This window comes from Panthera tigris, chromosome F2 (genome assembly GCF_018350195.1).
Source record: "Panthera tigris isolate Pti1 chromosome F2, P.tigris_Pti1_mat1.1, whole genome shotgun sequence".
Lineage (NCBI taxonomy): Eukaryota > Metazoa > Chordata > Mammalia > Carnivora > Felidae > Panthera > Panthera tigris.
The window spans coordinates 26,045,001-26,063,944 of NC_056676.1; the positions used below are offsets into that span (position 1 = coordinate 26,045,001).

The window sequence follows — 18,944 nt, forward strand, 5'->3', positions numbered from 1 at the left end:
TCTCTTTAAACCGGGTAATGAAACCATTTGTGCCTTCCTTCAAACCTGAATTAACTCCAGAGAGGAAGGAGTTAAGGGATGGATGGGCAGCGGAAGAGGAGTCCGCAGACTCCCTCTCCGTTCAGCAGGTTGATTATTAGCAAACGCTGATGTGCATTAGTTGCCTTACAGTCATTAGCTGTACCTCACGGTCTCAGCCGTTACTCCTAAAATATCAAGCTTGAGCTTCGGAAGGGTCCACCACCCCCGTTCGTTAAATATTTTTGAAACATATTTGAATGCCTGTGATTGAAGATGATTAAACTCACCGTAATACCGTTACCTTATCCCAGGTATTTGGCAGTAGATTACAGGCACGCAGGGGCAGTATTAGCCAAATCTCATCAAGCTTTTAGACAAATTGCAAAATAACAATTAGTGCTTATGTAAGTTTATCTAGGCTCTTAAACTGCAAGCACGTGACTGTCTTGTTATGGTATTGATCAACTTTCTTGCCCTCGAAAATACAAATTTCAGAATGACATCATGCCCAGTAGGAGTAATTAAAGCTATCTGATGAGGGAATTTAGAAGTTGAAAGGGATGATTGTAATTGATCCTGATTCAATCCTATTACAGCTTTTTATAGTGTAAGCTCTAGAGAAAGCACATTCCTTGTCAAGACTTTATTTTACAGATTCCTTTGTGTGTGCTGTGTTTTCTAGTCTCTATTTTTCCTTTTAATTTTTTTTCTTCCTGTAGTAAATAATGAGCTGCCGCCTGAAATCCGGCTTGCCAGTGGTCAGCTAATGGGTGATGACCTGTCCCTCCTTACTGCAGGAGAGCTGTCACCTTATATCAGTGACCCAGCGCTGAAGCTATTCCAGTGTGCTGTTTGCAACAAATTCACCTCTGACAGCCTGGAGGCCCTAAGTGTGCATGTGAGCAGTGAGCGCTCTCTCCCTGAAGAGGAATGGAGGGCTGTGATTGGAGATATCTACCAGTGCAAGCTCTGTAACTACAACACTCAGCTCAAAGCCAACTTCCAGCTCCACTGCAAGACTGATAAACATATGCAGAAATATCAACTGGTGGCCCACATTAAAGAAGGGGGTAAAAGCAATGAGTGGAGGCTGAAGTGTATTGCCATTGGCAACCCCGTTCACCTGAAATGTAACGCCTGTGACTACTACACCAACAGTGTGGATAAATTACGCTTGCATACCACCAATCACAGGCACGAGGCGGCCCTGAAGCTCTACAAGGTAAGCAGCGACATCCATTTCCGTTGGCACAGAGCAGAGCAGGGAATTAACTGTTTCAGGGCTTGGAGCGCAAATCTGCAAGTTCAGGGAAAAAAAAAAAGAGCAAAAGGAGAGAGGGGCAAGGTGCACAGCTGCTGCTTAACGTTACTAAACGTAGACTGAGATAGATGGAATTGGAGAATTTATTTACAAGGTTTGCCCTGTGTCCCTTTTACACCTATCTCAGTGGCATTGCTGGCTTTACTGGTTTCCCAGAAATAAAATAAGCCTTCTGAGTAGTTTCACATAAAAGTCATATTGTTATACTTCTTGCATTGATTGATTTAAATAAAACACGAATATGGCGTTACTCTTGGCTAAGTGTTGATGGTTACAGGGAACAGATGACAAGAACAGTCTACTCCGTGAATACATCATCTTTTGTTTGTTGTGAAACGGGCGATCCAAACACAGTGCGTGCGTGCGTGCATGTGTGTGTGTATGTGTGTGTGTGTGTGTGTGTGTGTGTGTATGTGTGTGTTTTGTTGTCGTTGTTTTTCTGTTCAAAACAACAGAGTAGACACATTCTCCCTTAGCATCAGTTGGAAGTCTTCTACTTAACTCAGTTGTTATTTTACATGACCTTTCCCAGCTAGAAATGGTTTTATTCCCAATGGGTGGGGCACAAATAAAAATGTTCATTAAATGGCAAATATACTTTTATCTTTGCTGGAAAAAAAAAACTATGCAGATGTAATGAATACATGCAACTGGTGAACCCCATTTATTACACAACTTGTCTCTGCTTTTTCTAAATCCTAATTACTGGTTAATTTATTTTGTGAGTTTGTTTACTGGATTGGCTTGATCGTCTTGGTTCTTGTACAAACGTAACAGATTCATTTCTATGATGAATAACTTGGTAACTTATTAAAAACTTCTTTTGTCTAGAGGATATTAAAATTCAGAAAATATTGCAAGCCATTAGTCATTGTAACCAGCTCTAAATATGATTACAAAATCCATTTTGCAAGTGTTATCTATTGATTTATACTAGAAATCAGTGATAACTATACTATCAGGAGTCAACCAGCGATTATAATACCTATGGCTTTTCTAATACTATTTCAAACTATAAACACACAGCAAAAAGGGCAGGTTGTGGCTCTCTAGAGCAGGTGCAGGAATTGTTTATTTGGTTTGGACTGGCACTATTCGTTTGGGTCGTTTCTTGAGGTCCAAATTCTAGATTGGTGTCCTGAGCGTAAAAGCCTAAAGATGTAGAGTGAGAATTTGTACCATTGTCCCTGTGATATCAGCGCTCTGTGGATCAACGACAAAAGCGTTAGATTTGGGTTACAGAGTTTGAGGGGAGTGCAAACCCTAATGTAAGATACAAGCTTCTAAGTTGATGGCATTGAGAATATGATACAAAGGATTCATTGTATTATAATCCATACGTTTTGCTCTTCCATTGTCAACTTTTTTTCTGTTGATACCTGACCTATTAAAACTTTTAGAATACCTAGGAGAAAAAAGCAAACATTAAGTTTGTATAAATAATAGATCTCTCGACCCTGGGAGCTATATAGAATATTCATGAACTGTGTTTATATTCACACCGCTCCTCTAACACTTTAAATTAACATGTTGTGAATAGAAGATATAAACGTACAGATTTTTCTATTTTATTAATCTCATGTGGGGAGCTAAAGAGAGGTAGAGTGTTACTGTTTATTTTCTCAGGAAAGGTTGTTTAATCTAATTGTTTGATGATTATTTAAACGTGCGTGTATATGTGTGTATTAAGTTTATCTATTCACTCCGTGAGTATGAGTTGATCACCCTCACTATCTGCAGAGCAATTTGCTAAGTGTCAGAGTTACTCTTGAAGTTCCTTTTCAGGGAGAGTTGGATATTGCCTTCGAATGTATAAAAACCAAATGAGATAAAAGCTTGTTTATAAAGAGGGCTTTAAAGCAGAGAGAGCTTTAGATCCTAGAACCAAAGGATGTATGTACTCTTCCCTTAAAAATGTTGTAAAATCATATAAAAATTTACTTTTTCCCCCACTGTTCTTTATTTATCTCTTAAATACTCAAGTGTCTTTGTAGTGTAGTGTCTAAAAATGGTAAGCCAACAAACAAAAACACACTTGGAACAAAGTTACCTTGAATTAAGAGAAGATTGAGGAGATAAATATTTGAGCTGTCGAAACTTGGTGTTGGACAATCCAACTATATTATTTTGCATTATCCTTCAAGGAGCATTCATTATCCCTAGTAGTAACTAGATAAGTACTCCAGAATAGGAATGTGTTGAGGTTGCCTTCTCTAAACTGATTTATAGAAACTGTATGAGTGAGATAGAGAGGATTTTCAAGTGTAGTGATGAGAATATTAGCAAGCTTGGTCGGCTTGTGTCGGCAAAATGAAATTGCTTCATAAGTAACATTAATTGCTTTTAAATGAGAACCTAACAAATTGGCCTGGGCCTGGGAAAAAAAAAATGATGGTCTGTAATAGGCTAAAATATTAAAATTAGAGTTAAAATAGTTTCTGAGTTAATGACTAGACAATAATCTCCTATATAAAATTCATTTTCATTAGGAGTTTAATCTACATCATTTTGCATCGTGAATTATTCAGACTTTAAGGGAAAGTGACAAGTAGCAGTTATAAGACAAATACAGAGCTGTGAGAAAACAGCTTTTCTCGTTATTGACAACATATTGATTCATAACACTCTAAATGCGGTTATGTGTCAGTTCGATTTGAATAGACCACTTTACCTCTTGCGTTGTCAACCTGGAGCAGTATTACTAAAAGAAGTGTGTGTCCTTATTTCAGTTTAAGGAGGTTAAAGGTTAAAGGTTGAGGGTGAGCTTGAAAGCATCATCTGCCTAGCTGCTTAACTTTAAACTGATCAATTTAATGAAAATCTGTTTTACAGATGTTGTTTTAATGTATTTGGCAGGATTTAGGCAGCTTTAACATTAGACGTATGCTAGTAAAAATTATTTCTTTATTTGACCAGAACAACACCTTTCCTTTTATGTTTAAGGTAGAAGGCTTGCGGGTTATGGTATTTTGGCAAGGAACCCAGAGGCAGAATGTGTTGATGATCTTTCCATCTGGACTCAAAAAAAGAATACCTTTATGCCTATTGCTAACGATGACTGCAAAAACAAACAAAGCTGTATTCATTTTTTGGCAGTATTATTTTCCTTAGAATTTTTTTTAAAAAGGAATTTTGTTATTGTTAAGGAACCCTTACTCTTTTCTTCAAGCAGAGTTCTCTGAAGCGCTAAGTTAAGCACTATTAAATTTTGATTTTTTTCCTCTAGAAATTTTAACGATGAAGCAAACTTGGTCTAGGAAATTAAAACAATAAAATGAAACTACATATTGCCCTTAATCTTCTCTTTCAATGTATAAAAGTACTTTTAAAGTGAGGTTAGTAAATGATAAGTGAGAGATAGCCACAATCAGGGTTGTGAGGTAAAGTGGGCCTGTGTGTGTATTTTCATCTACATCTAGATTGAGATATAATGCAAAAGCAGTGTTTCTTAGCCAACCACTTTATTGTGTTTGATTATATTCTTCTAACCTCACACTTTTGCATCCTCTACAGATTTCTGTCAATTGATAATCACATAATATGTCCTCAATAATATTTGTAGGATCAATACATGAATCCACTGAGCTATGTATTAAAAACAAAAACAAAAACCTTTACTTCCCACCCTCCTTTTTAAAAATGCATTGCAGTTGGTCTACCCCTTAAATGATCCCAAACTTTTCCTAAAGAGTAGAGTAAAAAGATATAATGAAAGCCACTTAGCATTACCCGTTCAAACCGAAGAAGAACAAATATGACTTTGGCCATATTTCAGTTTTACAGTTAGTTTACCTTGGGCTCAGAACCGACAAGACTTTTCCAGGCGGCTGATTGGTCTGCCCCCATCCTATGCAGGGCTTGAAAATCCTCTTGCCACACCTGTAATTCAGCTGCTCTTATAATATTATATGTATTTTTAAGTGAGGTGTTCACAGCTTTGCTGGTTCAAAGTCAAAAGCTTAATTATACCCGCCTTTTTTCTTCCTGCATCTGCTAGTAGTGAAGCAGAATAGTCTGTCTGAATTCCATAATGCTGTTTTCATATTTGGATTTCAAATTGGCTGAGAGCAGTGAATGAATCTCTTGTCTCCATGGTGAGCAAAGGAACACACGTGGGATTTAGTCCTAGGTAACTTTTAGTGTAACATTCCCCCAAGGAACATTTTTGGAGTTTTCTTATTAGCCATGTTATGGATGAAAGCATCCGGGTTAAGAACTAAAATCAAGGTGTGGGGGAGGGTCACAGAAGAGAATGCAAGGAGCCACGTTGGGGAAAGTATGTGGCAAGGAAATAAAAAATGGAATAATTAGCTTCACCTACCATTTTGCCTCTCTCTTTTTTTTTTTACTAGTAGGAAATAATAACCCGATCAGTTTGGAATTAACAAAGAATCACAAGCATTTTCATTTCAATAGGCCTGAGTCCAACTTTGCAATTTAAAATCAAATATACCAGATATGTACCGTTTCAATTATTGAACTGTCATTGTCCCGGTGTGATGGTAAAGGAGGTCAGGAGATTGTGTGGTGCACATTTGCATAAAAGTCATTGTGCAGAAGGAAATTGGAATATGTGTGTGTATCTACGAAACCCAAACAGGTTTCTCTTAATCTTATTCTAGTCATTTGTTTAGATGAAGAAAGCTGTTTTCAGAGATAAACAAAAGTTATTCTTTTCTGCTGCTAAACATTAACCTGAATATGGAAATTTTTACACTTTTTGTATTAGTTTCAGATTTATGTTTCTTTTGAGGTTGAAATGCAGTGTGAAATTTAATTCCAGTTGTAGGATTTCTCTTTAAAAAAGTAATCACAACTCAAATTATTCTATTGTATTCTCATATAAAAAGACATGCTTGCATAATACTTATAACTAATAAATACGCAGATCAAATGGAGAGGAGCTGGTTAGCTAATAGCAACTAATAAATCACTGGTGTTTTCAGATCGCGATGTAATTGGCCAGCCCTATCTGCTGTGTCTACTTCTGTTTTTAAGCCTGACATTTGCTGAAGCACAGCCATGTGTTATAACATGACTACTCCAGAGCAAATATGGACTTGCTCCCTGCTTTCATATGGCGAGTAATATATTACACTGTGAGCCGAGCCCCCTCTTTGTATTCCCCTAGAAAAAAGAATGACCCCAAATCTATCTATCCGAGTGTAAAATATGGATGTGAGTGCACATCCACCCCTAAAAGGATTACTGTAGACCAGGCATTAGCAACCTACTACATCCATGTCAGAACAGATGAAATGATTTTTAGTGTCTGAAATTGCTAACAAACCCAGACAAAACTTAAAGGCGGCCGAGTGCGCAAAGGAACCCTCCTACTTTATTTTTGACGTGTCTTTCCTTAACCAGTGCTACCATCTCCCTACACATCAGGCACTCGCTCTTAATGCTCCTCTCTGTTTCTTTGAAACCCTTCCTGTTTTATCCCACCTAGATCTTCTCTTCATGGAAATGCTCCAGGTTGCAAGATTACTCATCTAATTCCCCAAAGAAAACAGGCATTCCCTTAATTAAAGGGAAAAGAAGCCTTTTCGTAAAAGCAGAATAGCGCATCCAAAGGTGTAAATGACTTTCAGGTCTTTCCCAGGGTGCATTTCGTCTTAAAAGAACTGCTTAATCTGGATGAATTTCGAGCGTGTGAGGGGGTATAGTGACCTTGTCGGGGATGGGGCTTAGGTAGGGCTCTGCCCGACCCTAGGACCTTTCCTCACTCATCTCCTTCTGAACACCGCTACCCCCCCCCCCCCCCGCCCACACACACACATCGTAGTGCTTCTCGTCTCAGAAACACAGTAAAAAACTTGAGGCTACCATTCACTTCGTTTCAGGACCATGTCAACTCATACTTCATGATTTATGTTACAGCTTTTGCGTAACTTGTGTCCATTCTGTCTCATGTGAAGTGTAGGTATGGTTTAACCAAAAGTAGTAAATCGCTTATGTGTCACCCACCCTGAGGTCATGTAGGTAATGCAGACGAAGGTGTTACCTCATAATTAATGTGCTCTCCCAACGTGCTTCTTTGGCTTCCGTTTAATAGTCCCTGTCAGTGGAGCTTGTTTAAAATTGCTGAAATGTTCGAATGGGTGCTGGGATGCCACGCAGTAATGCAGCCAGAGTCATATGTTAAGCAGGCCTCGCGCTGCTGAAAGGGTCTTGGCCCGGGGTGGAGTGAGGAGGAGCTGGCATGTGCATAATGACCGTGGTTCTGCTTCCAGAACATCTGGCCTGCCTGAGTTCTACTGGAAATGCTTTACCGAGTTTGCTTTGAGTCTGAGCCTATGCTCAGGCTGAGTTCAATTAGACGTGGAGATTTGTTCATTATTCAGATAATTCAAGCCTTAAAAGGCACTTTTCCCAAATTATCAGTGTATTTCAGGAGAGCTTACGATGATATGATTTATTCGAAAGAGGAACAGCGATGGAGGAACAGCCCCCTATAGCCCTTGAGGAAACATCATCACAGATCCCATGACCTCACAGCAGTACGGTGCTTGGTACAGACACAAGGGCTAAAGTTCTCTTTGCAGGATGTCTCAGGATATCCTGAATGATATCCTCAGTTTTTCTTCTAATAAATACAGAAACATTGATTGAGCACCTACTATGTGCCAGCTTTTAAAATGTCTCTTGTTTATGGAGACCCATTAATGTGGTAGGATGTAAGCCATCTGCTCTGAGGTGATGCTTCTGAACTCAATCTGTTCTCCAGTGTGGCAGGGATATTAATAAAATTAAGGGCTGAACCCCATACACTAGCCATCGAAAGCTTCCAGGAATTTTTTCAACAATGGTTGGTCAAAGGACTGAACGTGACTGCTCTCTTAACTTAGGTCATCAGTCGTTGTAGAGCAATGTCACTTGATTATCTTGACTTCCTCTTATTGCTCTCTTACAATGGCAGACTTTATTGATCAGTTTCAAGCAAGGGTTACAGTGGGAATTTTAGGGCAGTATAGAGCTTTTCTGTTAGTTGAGACATTTATGTTCTTCATGCGTAAGGATGCTGGATGCATTACCTGGAAAAATGAAACAGAAAACCACTTAAAGGATGCAAAATGTCAGATTACAACTTCAGTCAACCTTCTTATAGGATCAGGGTGATGATTTAGTTTGATTCTTGAAGAACCTTTGTAAGTTCAGTTTATAATACTGTCAGAGTTCTGCTTAAAGATGAATTATTACGAAGACCAGCTTGTTACGATCATAGATAATAGCAATTGTGTGTGGCAATATTTTATTTCACTCAGTTTCATAATCTTATATTAATATTCTAGTTCTCTTTAAGGAGAAGTACTTTTGTAGCCTTGAATACATTACTTACATATATTGAGAATGTACACATAAATATAAAAGTATCTTGAGACCATACTCTTAATACTTCATTGATTCAGATCTTCCCAAAGCCTTTCTTTCACTGAAAATGTCATAGAATATGCATCTCTCTTTTCTTGTTGCTTACGGGATAAATGTCAAGGTTATATTTTCCCATTAGGCAATTTTTAAAGAGCAATGTACAGGAAGGTTAAGGTTGAAGAATTCTTTGTCTCTGGTTATCTGCTGATAAAATTAGTGAAATGCAGAGCTGAAGGTGGAAAGAAATGAGCTATTGGTAGGTTCAACTGTATCACTTAACTCAAATTTGGGAGGGAAGCTTTTAAGGTTTTAAAATATTGATTTTTTTGAGTCCATGATTATGTGTCCTGTGCCAAGAAGAGCCTTGTTTATAAATAGAGTTGGCAAATGACTATCTGTATGTGATTTATGAGATATTGGAAAGAAATCTTACCAAAGGTATCCCTTCTTTGGATGCCGGATATTCTGTCAACAGTAAAACCAAACTGGTAATTGACTTATCCATTTATCCATTTATCCATTTAAAAAGAGGACATAAATTGACAATAGTCATAGTAAGTTAGACTTTTCATGTGCATTTTCTCATTTACTCTTCCTAACAGTTATATGTTACTATTCCCATTTTGACATATGGGAACCTGTTATTCAGAACAAAATGCCCTGCTCAAGTCTTCCCCGATGGTAAGAACCTGTGCTGGAGTTCCAGCCCACGTTATGAGGCTTTGCTAATAAGAAAACTTTCTGTTGCACTTGAGGATAGGAGGAGCAGAAAATGGGAGAGGAAACGGAAGGCCTAAGTGCCAGAGGCAAACTTGCCAGTTTTGTCTAGGGCTTAATCATTTTGGAGCACACTTTTATTCTTTCAAGTTAGCAGATTCCCTTAAAGATATAGCAGATGCAACGTAATGTAAGAGCTGGCCAGTATGGATGAGGCCAACTAGAGCAATGGACTTAACACCTGTTGGGTCATCTACAAGCTGGAAGGGGAAACCACTGGTCACAATTGTTACCTGAATATCTCCTGTCACAATGAATTCTTTCACGTTAAAAAAAAAAACAAACTTCCTTTTACTGGCATTTTTGGGTGTTGGTATATTAAATAGAAAGAACTAATAGAATATTTATCACTTCTAGTGCCTGAGCTCTCAGTGCTTAAGCACCTTTGGAAGCTGCATGAACTCATTCAGGTCACCAGGGTACTTCAGCAGTAATGTACTAAATGGTACCCCTCTGACCTGAAAGAGGGAATGTGTCTCCCTAAGCATTTAACTTCCTAAAGAGGAACAACTAAAGCACCGTCTACCCTCTGCCCAGAACTCAATTACCTTTTCCTGACATCCTTATAACTGCTGGAAGAAGTGCTGTTCATTTGCTCCTTATTAGAATCTTAAAATATAATCTTGTGTTGAATTATTATTATTTTCTTTTACTTTTATCTTTCACTTCTTACTTTGATCCATTTTAGTGACAGGATTCCAGAAATTTTCTCTCCCCCATATGTTTCTAATGCACTTCCTTCCTCTCTCTCCTTGAAATTTTGTTAATGATTCCAATGCAAAGCCCCAAATCTTGTTAGAACTATTTGCACTGATTTAACTTAGAGGTACTAGGGGAAATCTGCCTTCCTAAATCTGGCTACCTCTTCCTACAAAAAAGTGTCGGTAGTCGACATTGCTGCAGTTGACCACGTTCGCTAATGAAATGTTCTTTTATTGAAAAGAATAGTCTTACTTTTGAAATGACAGAATTGTTAGCAATACAGAAGCTCCCAATACCTATAACTGGTCTGCGTACAGCATGAACGGACAGTCTGATAATTACAATGTGTAGTACCTTTCAAAGGCTTTAAATATTTCTAACTATGCATTTGGCAAGTCTAAAAATAACACTAGCATATATCCTTAGGGCCTAAAATCATTCCCTGTTCAATTGTAAGAAATCAGGTAGCAGGTCTGATTGCCATCACCTCTGAGAGAGAGTCAGTTTACAAGGCTTCTCCTTTAAACGCAACATATATTAGGATTTACCACTGAGTAACTAAGGAAGTGACATCATACATGGGGGAGGGGGAGGATGATTCTTCATTTTCACACCAAATAAATAAAATTGTTTTTAAAAATAAGATCAGCATGCTAAAATATGAATGATGCAACATCAGGATATACCTTTTAGGATTTGATTTGTTTGGTGAATTTATATTATACAGTGTTTTAGAAGGGAGATAACTGTCTCCTACTTACTATATGATATTATTGTGGGAGAAGGGGAGAGAGAGAGGGAGAGAGAGAATCCCAAGCAGGCTCTGCACTGTCAGCACAGAGCCTGATGTGGGGCTCAGTCTCATGAACTGTGAGATCATGACCTGAGCCAGAATCAAGCATCAGACACTTAATCAGCTGAGCCACCCAGGCACCCCAATTATCACTACTTTTTAAAGAGAAGCCCCTCAGTGTCCTTTGAGAAATAATTTGGCTAAAAGTAAGGTCTGGGCTATTATTACTTCTTGTTTATTACAATTAAGTCATTAAAAAAGCACATTTGGATGGAACAATTGTACCAAGGTTTTCCATGATGAGTATTCCCCGAGAAGAATAACCAAACAATCAAAGTCATAACTAAGTTCCTTAAAAAATAGACCTAAGGGGAACTCATAAATAACTTTTTTTTCAGACAAAAGCAGTCTTTGGCTCTCATAATTCCTTAAATATTAGAAAAAGTAAGATGGGCTTTATGAAAAATTATTTAGTTTTTGGAGTGCTGATTCCTAACACAGAGGATAGAATGACTGTCTTTAAGTCATCAGTGCAAAAATGTCTTCCTAATTGCTTAATTTTGTCAATTTAAATGTACATTTCCAGATAGACCTTCAGATATAATATTTACTTACAAGTTTTTGTAGCATATATGAGGTCATTCTATTCCTTCTTATAGAACTGTGGCTACAGTGAAATTGGTACATATAGCACTTTTCCAAATAGTGAACAATGTAATTCTTTATCAATGGGTGTAGAAAAATGTACATGTATTCAGTTCTCATATGTTGAATTATTGAAAAGTCAAGATGTCAGTACTTCAATAATGTTTTCAGTACATATCCAAGGACACCTACTTATACTTATTTTGCTCAAACCCTGGAAAAAACTGCATGCATGCATTTATGGATGTGCGTGTGTGTGTGTTTGTGTGTGTGTGTGTATGTGTGTAAGAGAGAGAGAAGAATGCAGTATATGAAGACTTACTTTTACAAAATTGATGATCATGAGTTAATCATTAATAGCTACTTATTCTGTTTTTTAGTAAATGGCAAAAATCTCTTCCTGCACATTGCAAGTGTTCTCAGTCTCTAGAGATAATAAACTTTGATGATGTTGCGCAAGACTCATCAGCAAGCACTGAAATCAGTTCTGTATGTACACATGACTAATCAAAGGTTCAGGGATCAGGATATGATTTGGTAAAAGTAATAGGTTCTCCAAAAAGTAAATGGCCTCACTAATTGTGGGAGCACATTAAGCCTTTTTCCCCCGCTTACAAAAGGCCCTCGTCCCCCATTGGAGTAGATACCTTTTCACAAAGCTTTGAGTGCTAAGTGTTTTAAAAAAGTGTCTTTAAAAGCAAAGATGTTTTCAGATTAATGCCTACCTAATCAGTGCTCTATTCTTGTCTTTATCTTAAAGTCACAATAGATACCATAAGACATTTAGACTCAGAATGATCCTTGAAATTCAGGGAATTGGGTAACCAGAACAAGTATCTTCAAATATCTTAAGCTGATCAACTGTGGGAAATTGATGGAATAAGACAACAATCTTATTAAGCATGAAATGATATAGGAAAATGTGACTAAAAGTTTCAAGAAATCAGTTCTAAATTAGAAATGGAAGGAACTCAAGTTATATGCTACAAAATCTACCATGTGAACAATGCAATGAATGTTGAGACCACTGTCTTTTGCTTTGCCTTTTTAAACAAAATTTGCATATACATTAATACAAAATTGATATATAATTTATATTTATTGAATGCAATTGGCATATAATTCATATTCCATGCTCTTAAACCACTTAAATTATACAATGAAATGTTTTATTTTTAAAAATAATCTCTATGCACTACGTGGGGCTCGGACTCACAATCCCAAGATCAAGAGTCTCATGCTCCACTAGCTGAGCCAGCCAGGGGTCCCACAATGCAATATTTTTCTAGGATATTCAAAGAAGTATGCACCCATCACCATCATCAATTTTGGAACATTTTCAGCACTCCAGAAAGAAATCCTGTCCGCTTTAGTCCACCCCCACTAATCCCAAACCCCCTTTCCTGGCACTAAGCAACCATTAATTGCTTTCGGTCTATATAGATTTGCCTAATCTGGATATTTCATGTAAAGGGAATCATGCTATATGTGACACTTTATGACTTATTTCTTTCCTGTAACATAATATTTTCAAAATTCACCCATCTCGTAGTATGGATCTATATTCATACCTTTCTACTATGGGATTTCCATTGTATGGATAAACTGCGTTTTATTTATCCTCTCATCAACTGATGGGCATTTGAGTTATTTCCACTTTTTGGTTATTATGAATAATGAATAATGATGCTGTGAACATTTGTGTACAAGTATTTATGTGGGCATGTGTTCTCATTTCTTTTGGATGTATACTTAAGTGTGGCATTGTTGGTTTACTAGGCTGTCTTTAATGCCAGTCAGTGCTTTTTTTTTAATGTTTATTTATTTTTGAGAGAGATTGAGCAGGGGAGGGACAGAGAGACAGGGAGATGGGATCTGAAGCCAGCTCTGTGCTGACAATAAAGAGCCCCATGTGGGGCTTGAACTCACGAACCCCGAGATCAAGACCTGAGCTGAAGTCAGATGCTTAACCAACTGAGCCACCCAGGCACCCCACTGCCAGTCAGTTCTTATTTTGTATCTGGTCAGCACCTTCTTTATCCTTTAAAGAATATTACGATTTTTTGTTTTTGTTTTTGTTTTTTTCCAATCACCCAAACTTATTCATCTTCTGCTTTGGCCAACAAATTCAGTGAGAAAATTAAACCTAACATTTACTGAGCACTTATTAGGTGGCAGAAAGTCTTCTAAGTTAAAAAAGAATAACTCATTAAATCAAACAGCAACCCTATTAGGTAGGCACTATTATTATGCCGATTTTGAAGATGAGGAACTAAAGCAATGAAAGCTTAATTAATCTAATGCGATGTAGCTGGTGAGAGTGACAATGGAGTCTGAGGATTTGAACTGAGATTGCCTGGCTCCAGCACCCATGGTCTTAAACAGGACACTGTGCCACAGGGAAGATCTTACATGGAGAAGGATACCTGGAAAGGAAGGCCTTGTTTGGGGCAGAAGGGATGGAAATAAGAGTGTAACCATAATTATTGATCTTCAAAAAGAATATGAATCCCCTGAGAGAGAAAAAGAGGTAATTGTGAGATAGATAGAGATGGAGAGACTTTGAGAAGTGTAGTGATGGAGAGCAAATTAGAAAAATCACTGATAACAGTACATAGTTCTTTTTTATGTCAGAATGTAAACTATTTGGTTCATACAATGTTCTCTGAAAAATATCGAGAACTGAGCTCTCCATATTTGTAGGAATGAAAAATTGGTCTACTTTATAGTAACGTAAATTTACTGAAAGACATTTTGTTAGACTGATGTTCTAGTAATGCACAAAAGCTTGTTTGTTCTCATTTGTTAAAAACACACTGTGCTGAGGGGCGCCTGGGTGGCTCAGTCGGTTAAATCTCCGACTTGGGCTCAGGTCACTGTCTCAAGGTTCATGAATTCAAACGCCACGTCGGGCTCTGTCCAGACAGCTCGGAGCTTGGAGCCTGCTTCAGATTCTGTGTCTCCCTCTCTCTCTGCCTCTACCCTGCTCATACTCTCTCTCTCTCTCTCTCTCTCTCTCTCTCTCTTTCTCTCTCTCTAAAATAAATAAACATTAAACACACACACACACACACACACACACACACACACACACACACACACACACACTCACACTGTGCTGGACCCTAATGGTGGGTGAGTAAGACAGACGCAAAGGTATATGATTCAATTCCTGTCCTCAAGGAGTTCACCAGTCTTTAGAAGAAAACATATAATGCTTTTCATCTGTGCTTCATTTTCCCTTGTGATTTTGCTCTGGTAACAGCCTTTCTGAATTCCAGAAGTTTGCAGAGACATTTTTAGTAGTCTATATAACACATTTTAGCAATATTTACTCCTTTGTGTCATCTAGGAAGTTAATATTTAGATTTCCTGTGGTATTGGGGAAACAGTTAGATTCCTGCATTGCAGAGCTTTGATAAAGAGTGGTTGTTTGCTTCCACACCAGTAAATATATTATCCCATTGTTGGAAAATAATGTACAGTGTCAGTAGAATTTAAGTCTTTTCTCTCTCTTGCCTCTCCCTTCCCACCTATGTGATGTTTGTGAGCATGATTTTTATGTTTTCATAATATAGAGATATGGATAAACTGAAATATTACTTGGTGCTTCTTTTTTTCTTTTTGCTAATTAGAAGGTTTTTTTTTTCTTTTTGTAGGTATAAAAACATAAATATACTTGTTTTTAATATCTGATCTAGTTACTGGCAAAATAGTCTTAATATTTTATCTATAGCTATTTCAGGCATCATACTATTTTATCCAAACAATTATTAATGTTCTTTGAGGTTTTCCATTTCCAAAGACCTACTGATCTTAGCAAAACCTATCGACATGGGTACAGTGAGGTTAGGGGCTGGGCTACCACCATTCCTACTGTTAGAACATAGCATTTCTTCTTTCTCTTTTACAATGACAAATTAAGGGGGAATTATGCAAGAAAACATGATAAACTCCCATGTTATCTCATGCTAAAAGATTCTCTGGAGCTGCTTTCTTGAGTCTAAAACGTAGTGAATCTGAAAGATTGCCTACGTCAGCACTTAGGTCTATGAATACCAACGAGCTTAATAAACACTCACAAAGTAGGTATCACTCTCTAATACCCTTCCGTTATTAATATATTGGGGGTGCAGAGTGGTGGGAAGGTGTGGGGTGGTGTCTCAGAGAAATACAGTGAAAGAAATGCACATCTGTCTTTCCCCTCATCCGTGTCTACAGCTACCCATGCATCTCTCTGTAACTCAAGAAAAGTTTTAAAAAGAAAGGAGAGGCATTTTCTGTCATAAAGTGTCCAACTAACTTTCTGACTCTTTATGTGGTTTTTGGCAAGCATTTCGGTGCCTTAGTTAGTATATTAGTAAATGGAGAAAAAAAAACACTCCGCTGAGTTCTGTAGATCTTAATTAAGGTACAAAAATAGCTTTGAAAAAAAGTCTTCTGAGATGAAAGCTTTTCTTATATGTGGAAAATATTACTCGTGTCTTGTCAGCATATCTACTCTACTGGCATTGCTTTTTTGTACTCGGAGATAACTTCTGCTTTTCTTATTATTGGTCAGACACTTTCCCTTTTTAATTTCTATAAGTGCTCTTGGTTACACCATTATATCTAGGACGTGTCATTCTTGAAAAGCCATTCGTAACTTTTATCTCTCCGATTGGCCTTCAATTGAAGTTTGCTTTGAAGAGCAATGTAGCTACACTCATCTACTTGAAAATGGGTAAATATAGCTCATAGAAGACCACTATTTGTGTATTACTTTATGTGCTTTACCTTCGATATTCATTCTTTCTTAGAATTTTGCCCACAGGGAAAGAGCTATGTATTACACCTTTAAATACCAGTTTTCAAGTCTGCCGAGTGTGAGTTTGCAAATGAGAAGTAGTAAGTGGAACTCAGAACTGGAAAAATGACTGTTTAAAGCTTCTGTGTCTGGCATTAATTATAGTTTTGCCTTTAGTCTGGTACCACATTTTTTTCATCTATAAAATGGGTTCTGAGTTACCATTATGATTAGAAAGTTAGCGTTAACAGTTTTTGAGATCTGGTCTAAATACAATCACTTCTGTGGTTTTCAGAGCTGAATTTATTCTTAACTGTCACAAGGATCTTATCTTAAATTGCTGATGTACTTATACATATATCAGGTTGCCAGTGTTCTACTGTTTTGTTTAATCCACAAATATATGTTTATGTATTTTTCTTGTAAACAAGAAGCAGGGTAATAATCATATATAAACAACTAAACTATATTCCTTCCTTAATCCCTCGTGTTTTTTTCTTTGACTTATTTGATGCTAATCATTTCATTGACTTATTTACTGAGAGCCCACTCTGTCAGGCCCTATGCAAGGGAATAAGGATATAGCATCAAATAAGAAAGACACTACAGTTACAGTTTAGTAGAGGAGACAAACATTAAACACATAATCGCATATTAGGCAAAGCAATAGTTAATTGCTATTGTAAACAAATAATATAAGTTTTTAAAAATAATCGGGAATATTTATTTGTGTTATTAGTACGTAAATACTTGTATAAATCACATTCTTCTAATCTTAGAAGAAAGTGGAGAATTTGAATGAGGCACTGTATTGAGGTATTTAAGAGTAGTGGGGGGGGGGGGCTGAACTGAATTAACATCACTAGATACTGGCTGTCATTCAGAAAAAAGCACTTACCGCTGAGATTTTATCAGAGTAAAAGCACTTTAAAACTTTTTGGAGTCATGAAATGTGCATGTGAAAAAGCATTCTAGAAATGGCTGCATTTCCAATTGACATATTTGTGCAGAATATGATATGGAAAGTTGTATGAGATGAAGCTGATCATTAGGGTTCCTGTTGGAACTTTGAAAACATCCCAGTTCCAAGGCCACGACCTCTGGGAAGTGGGGGCAGGGGGTGCGGTGCATCTAGGAATCTCCTCATTTAAAGAGATGATCCTGATAATCAGCCTGATTTGGGGATCACTGGACTAGAAGATTTTGAAGGTCATCGTAGATCTACAGACTCATGAGAAAATAGTGAATGTGGTGGTTGTACTAAGCTCGGCTCTGTTCACATTTGTTCCTCCCATGTTCGGAAGATAAACTATGTCTTTTGTTAATTTTTTTTATTATATGAAATTTATTGTCAAATTAGTTTCCATACAACACCCAGTGCTCATCCCAAAAGATGCCCTCTTCAATGCCCATCACCTACCCTCCCCTCCCCTCCCTCCCACCCCCCATCAACCCTCAGTTTGTTCTCGGTTTTTAAGAGTCTCTTATGCTTTGGCTTTCTCTCCCACTCTAACCTCTTTTTTTTCTTTTTTTTCCTTCCCCTCCCCCATGGGTTTCTGTTAAGTTTCTCAGGATCCATATAAGAGTGAAACCATATGGTATCTGTCTTTCTCTGTATGGCTTATTTCACTTAGCATCACACTCTCCAGTTCCATCCATGTTGTTACAAAGGGCCATATTTCATTCTTTCTCATTGCCACATAGTACTCCATTGTGTATATAAACCACAATTTCTTTATCCATTCATCAGTTGATGGACATTTAGGCTTTTTCCACAATTTGGCTATTGTTGAGAGTGCTGCTATAAACATTGGGGTACAAGTGCCCCTATGCATCAGTACTCCTGTATCCCTTGGGTAAATTCCTAGCAGTGCTATTGCTGGGTCATAGGGTAGATCTATTTTTAATTTTTTGAGGAACCTCCACACTGTTTTCCAGAGTGGCTGCACCAGTTTGCATTCCCACCAACAGTGCAAGAGGGTTCCCGAGAAACTATGTCTTTTAATGCCCTCTTTGAATCCCCTCCTTTCACAAAATTCTGGTATTTTGCGGGGTCTGCCCATGTTGCATATTCTGTCCAGGGAAATCATGGAAGGCATTGCCCTCTGTCTTGAATATTGTCTTGCCTCTCAGGACAAGAGTCTGACAACATGTTTTGATATTTAAAAAAAAATCCCATTTCAGTAGGAAAAATGGCAAACCTTTCTAAAGAAAACCTTTCTGTACAAAACAGCTGTTCTTTTGTTGAAGGTCTGGCACTTCAGTGAACCGTCGGGCCAAGAAACCATTTCTGAGTCCAAAAGTCAGTTAAAAAAAAAATCTAAGGCCCCTGTATTGAATTTTGTAGGAATATCTTTTTTGGTAGATTTTTGGCATCATGCTTTGCTTCATCATAGTTGCAGAAATCCACTCTTCTTGTACATGAAGATATCCCCAGGCAGCAGATATATAGTCTCTTTTCTGAACAGGAATCTTACAGGTCTTAGGAGAGCCAACTTTCACAGACCCGCTGGGTTGGGTGCTCA

The 18,944-nt window shown here is 37.7% G+C and overlaps 1 protein-coding gene and 1 long non-coding RNA gene across 2 annotated transcripts in view; one reads left to right on the plus strand and one right to left on the minus strand.

Moving 5' to 3' along the window:
• Positions 1-7,541, minus strand: part of LOC107179463 — a 24,314-nt gene extending 16,773 nt beyond the window's left edge. The window contains exon 1 of the long non-coding RNA XR_006213122.1: positions 7,350-7,541. This is a non-coding gene — a long non-coding RNA (uncharacterized LOC107179463). The remainder of the gene's footprint in view (positions 1-7,349) is intronic.
• ZFHX4 (zinc finger homeobox 4) overlaps positions 1-18,944 on the plus strand; it is a 157,567-nt gene that overhangs the window by 2,712 nt on the left and 135,911 nt on the right. The window contains exon 2 of the mRNA XM_042973389.1: positions 741-1,243. Coding sequence (XP_042829323.1) covers positions 741-1,243 — 503 coding nt within the window. The remainder of the gene's footprint in view (positions 1-740; positions 1,244-18,944) is intronic.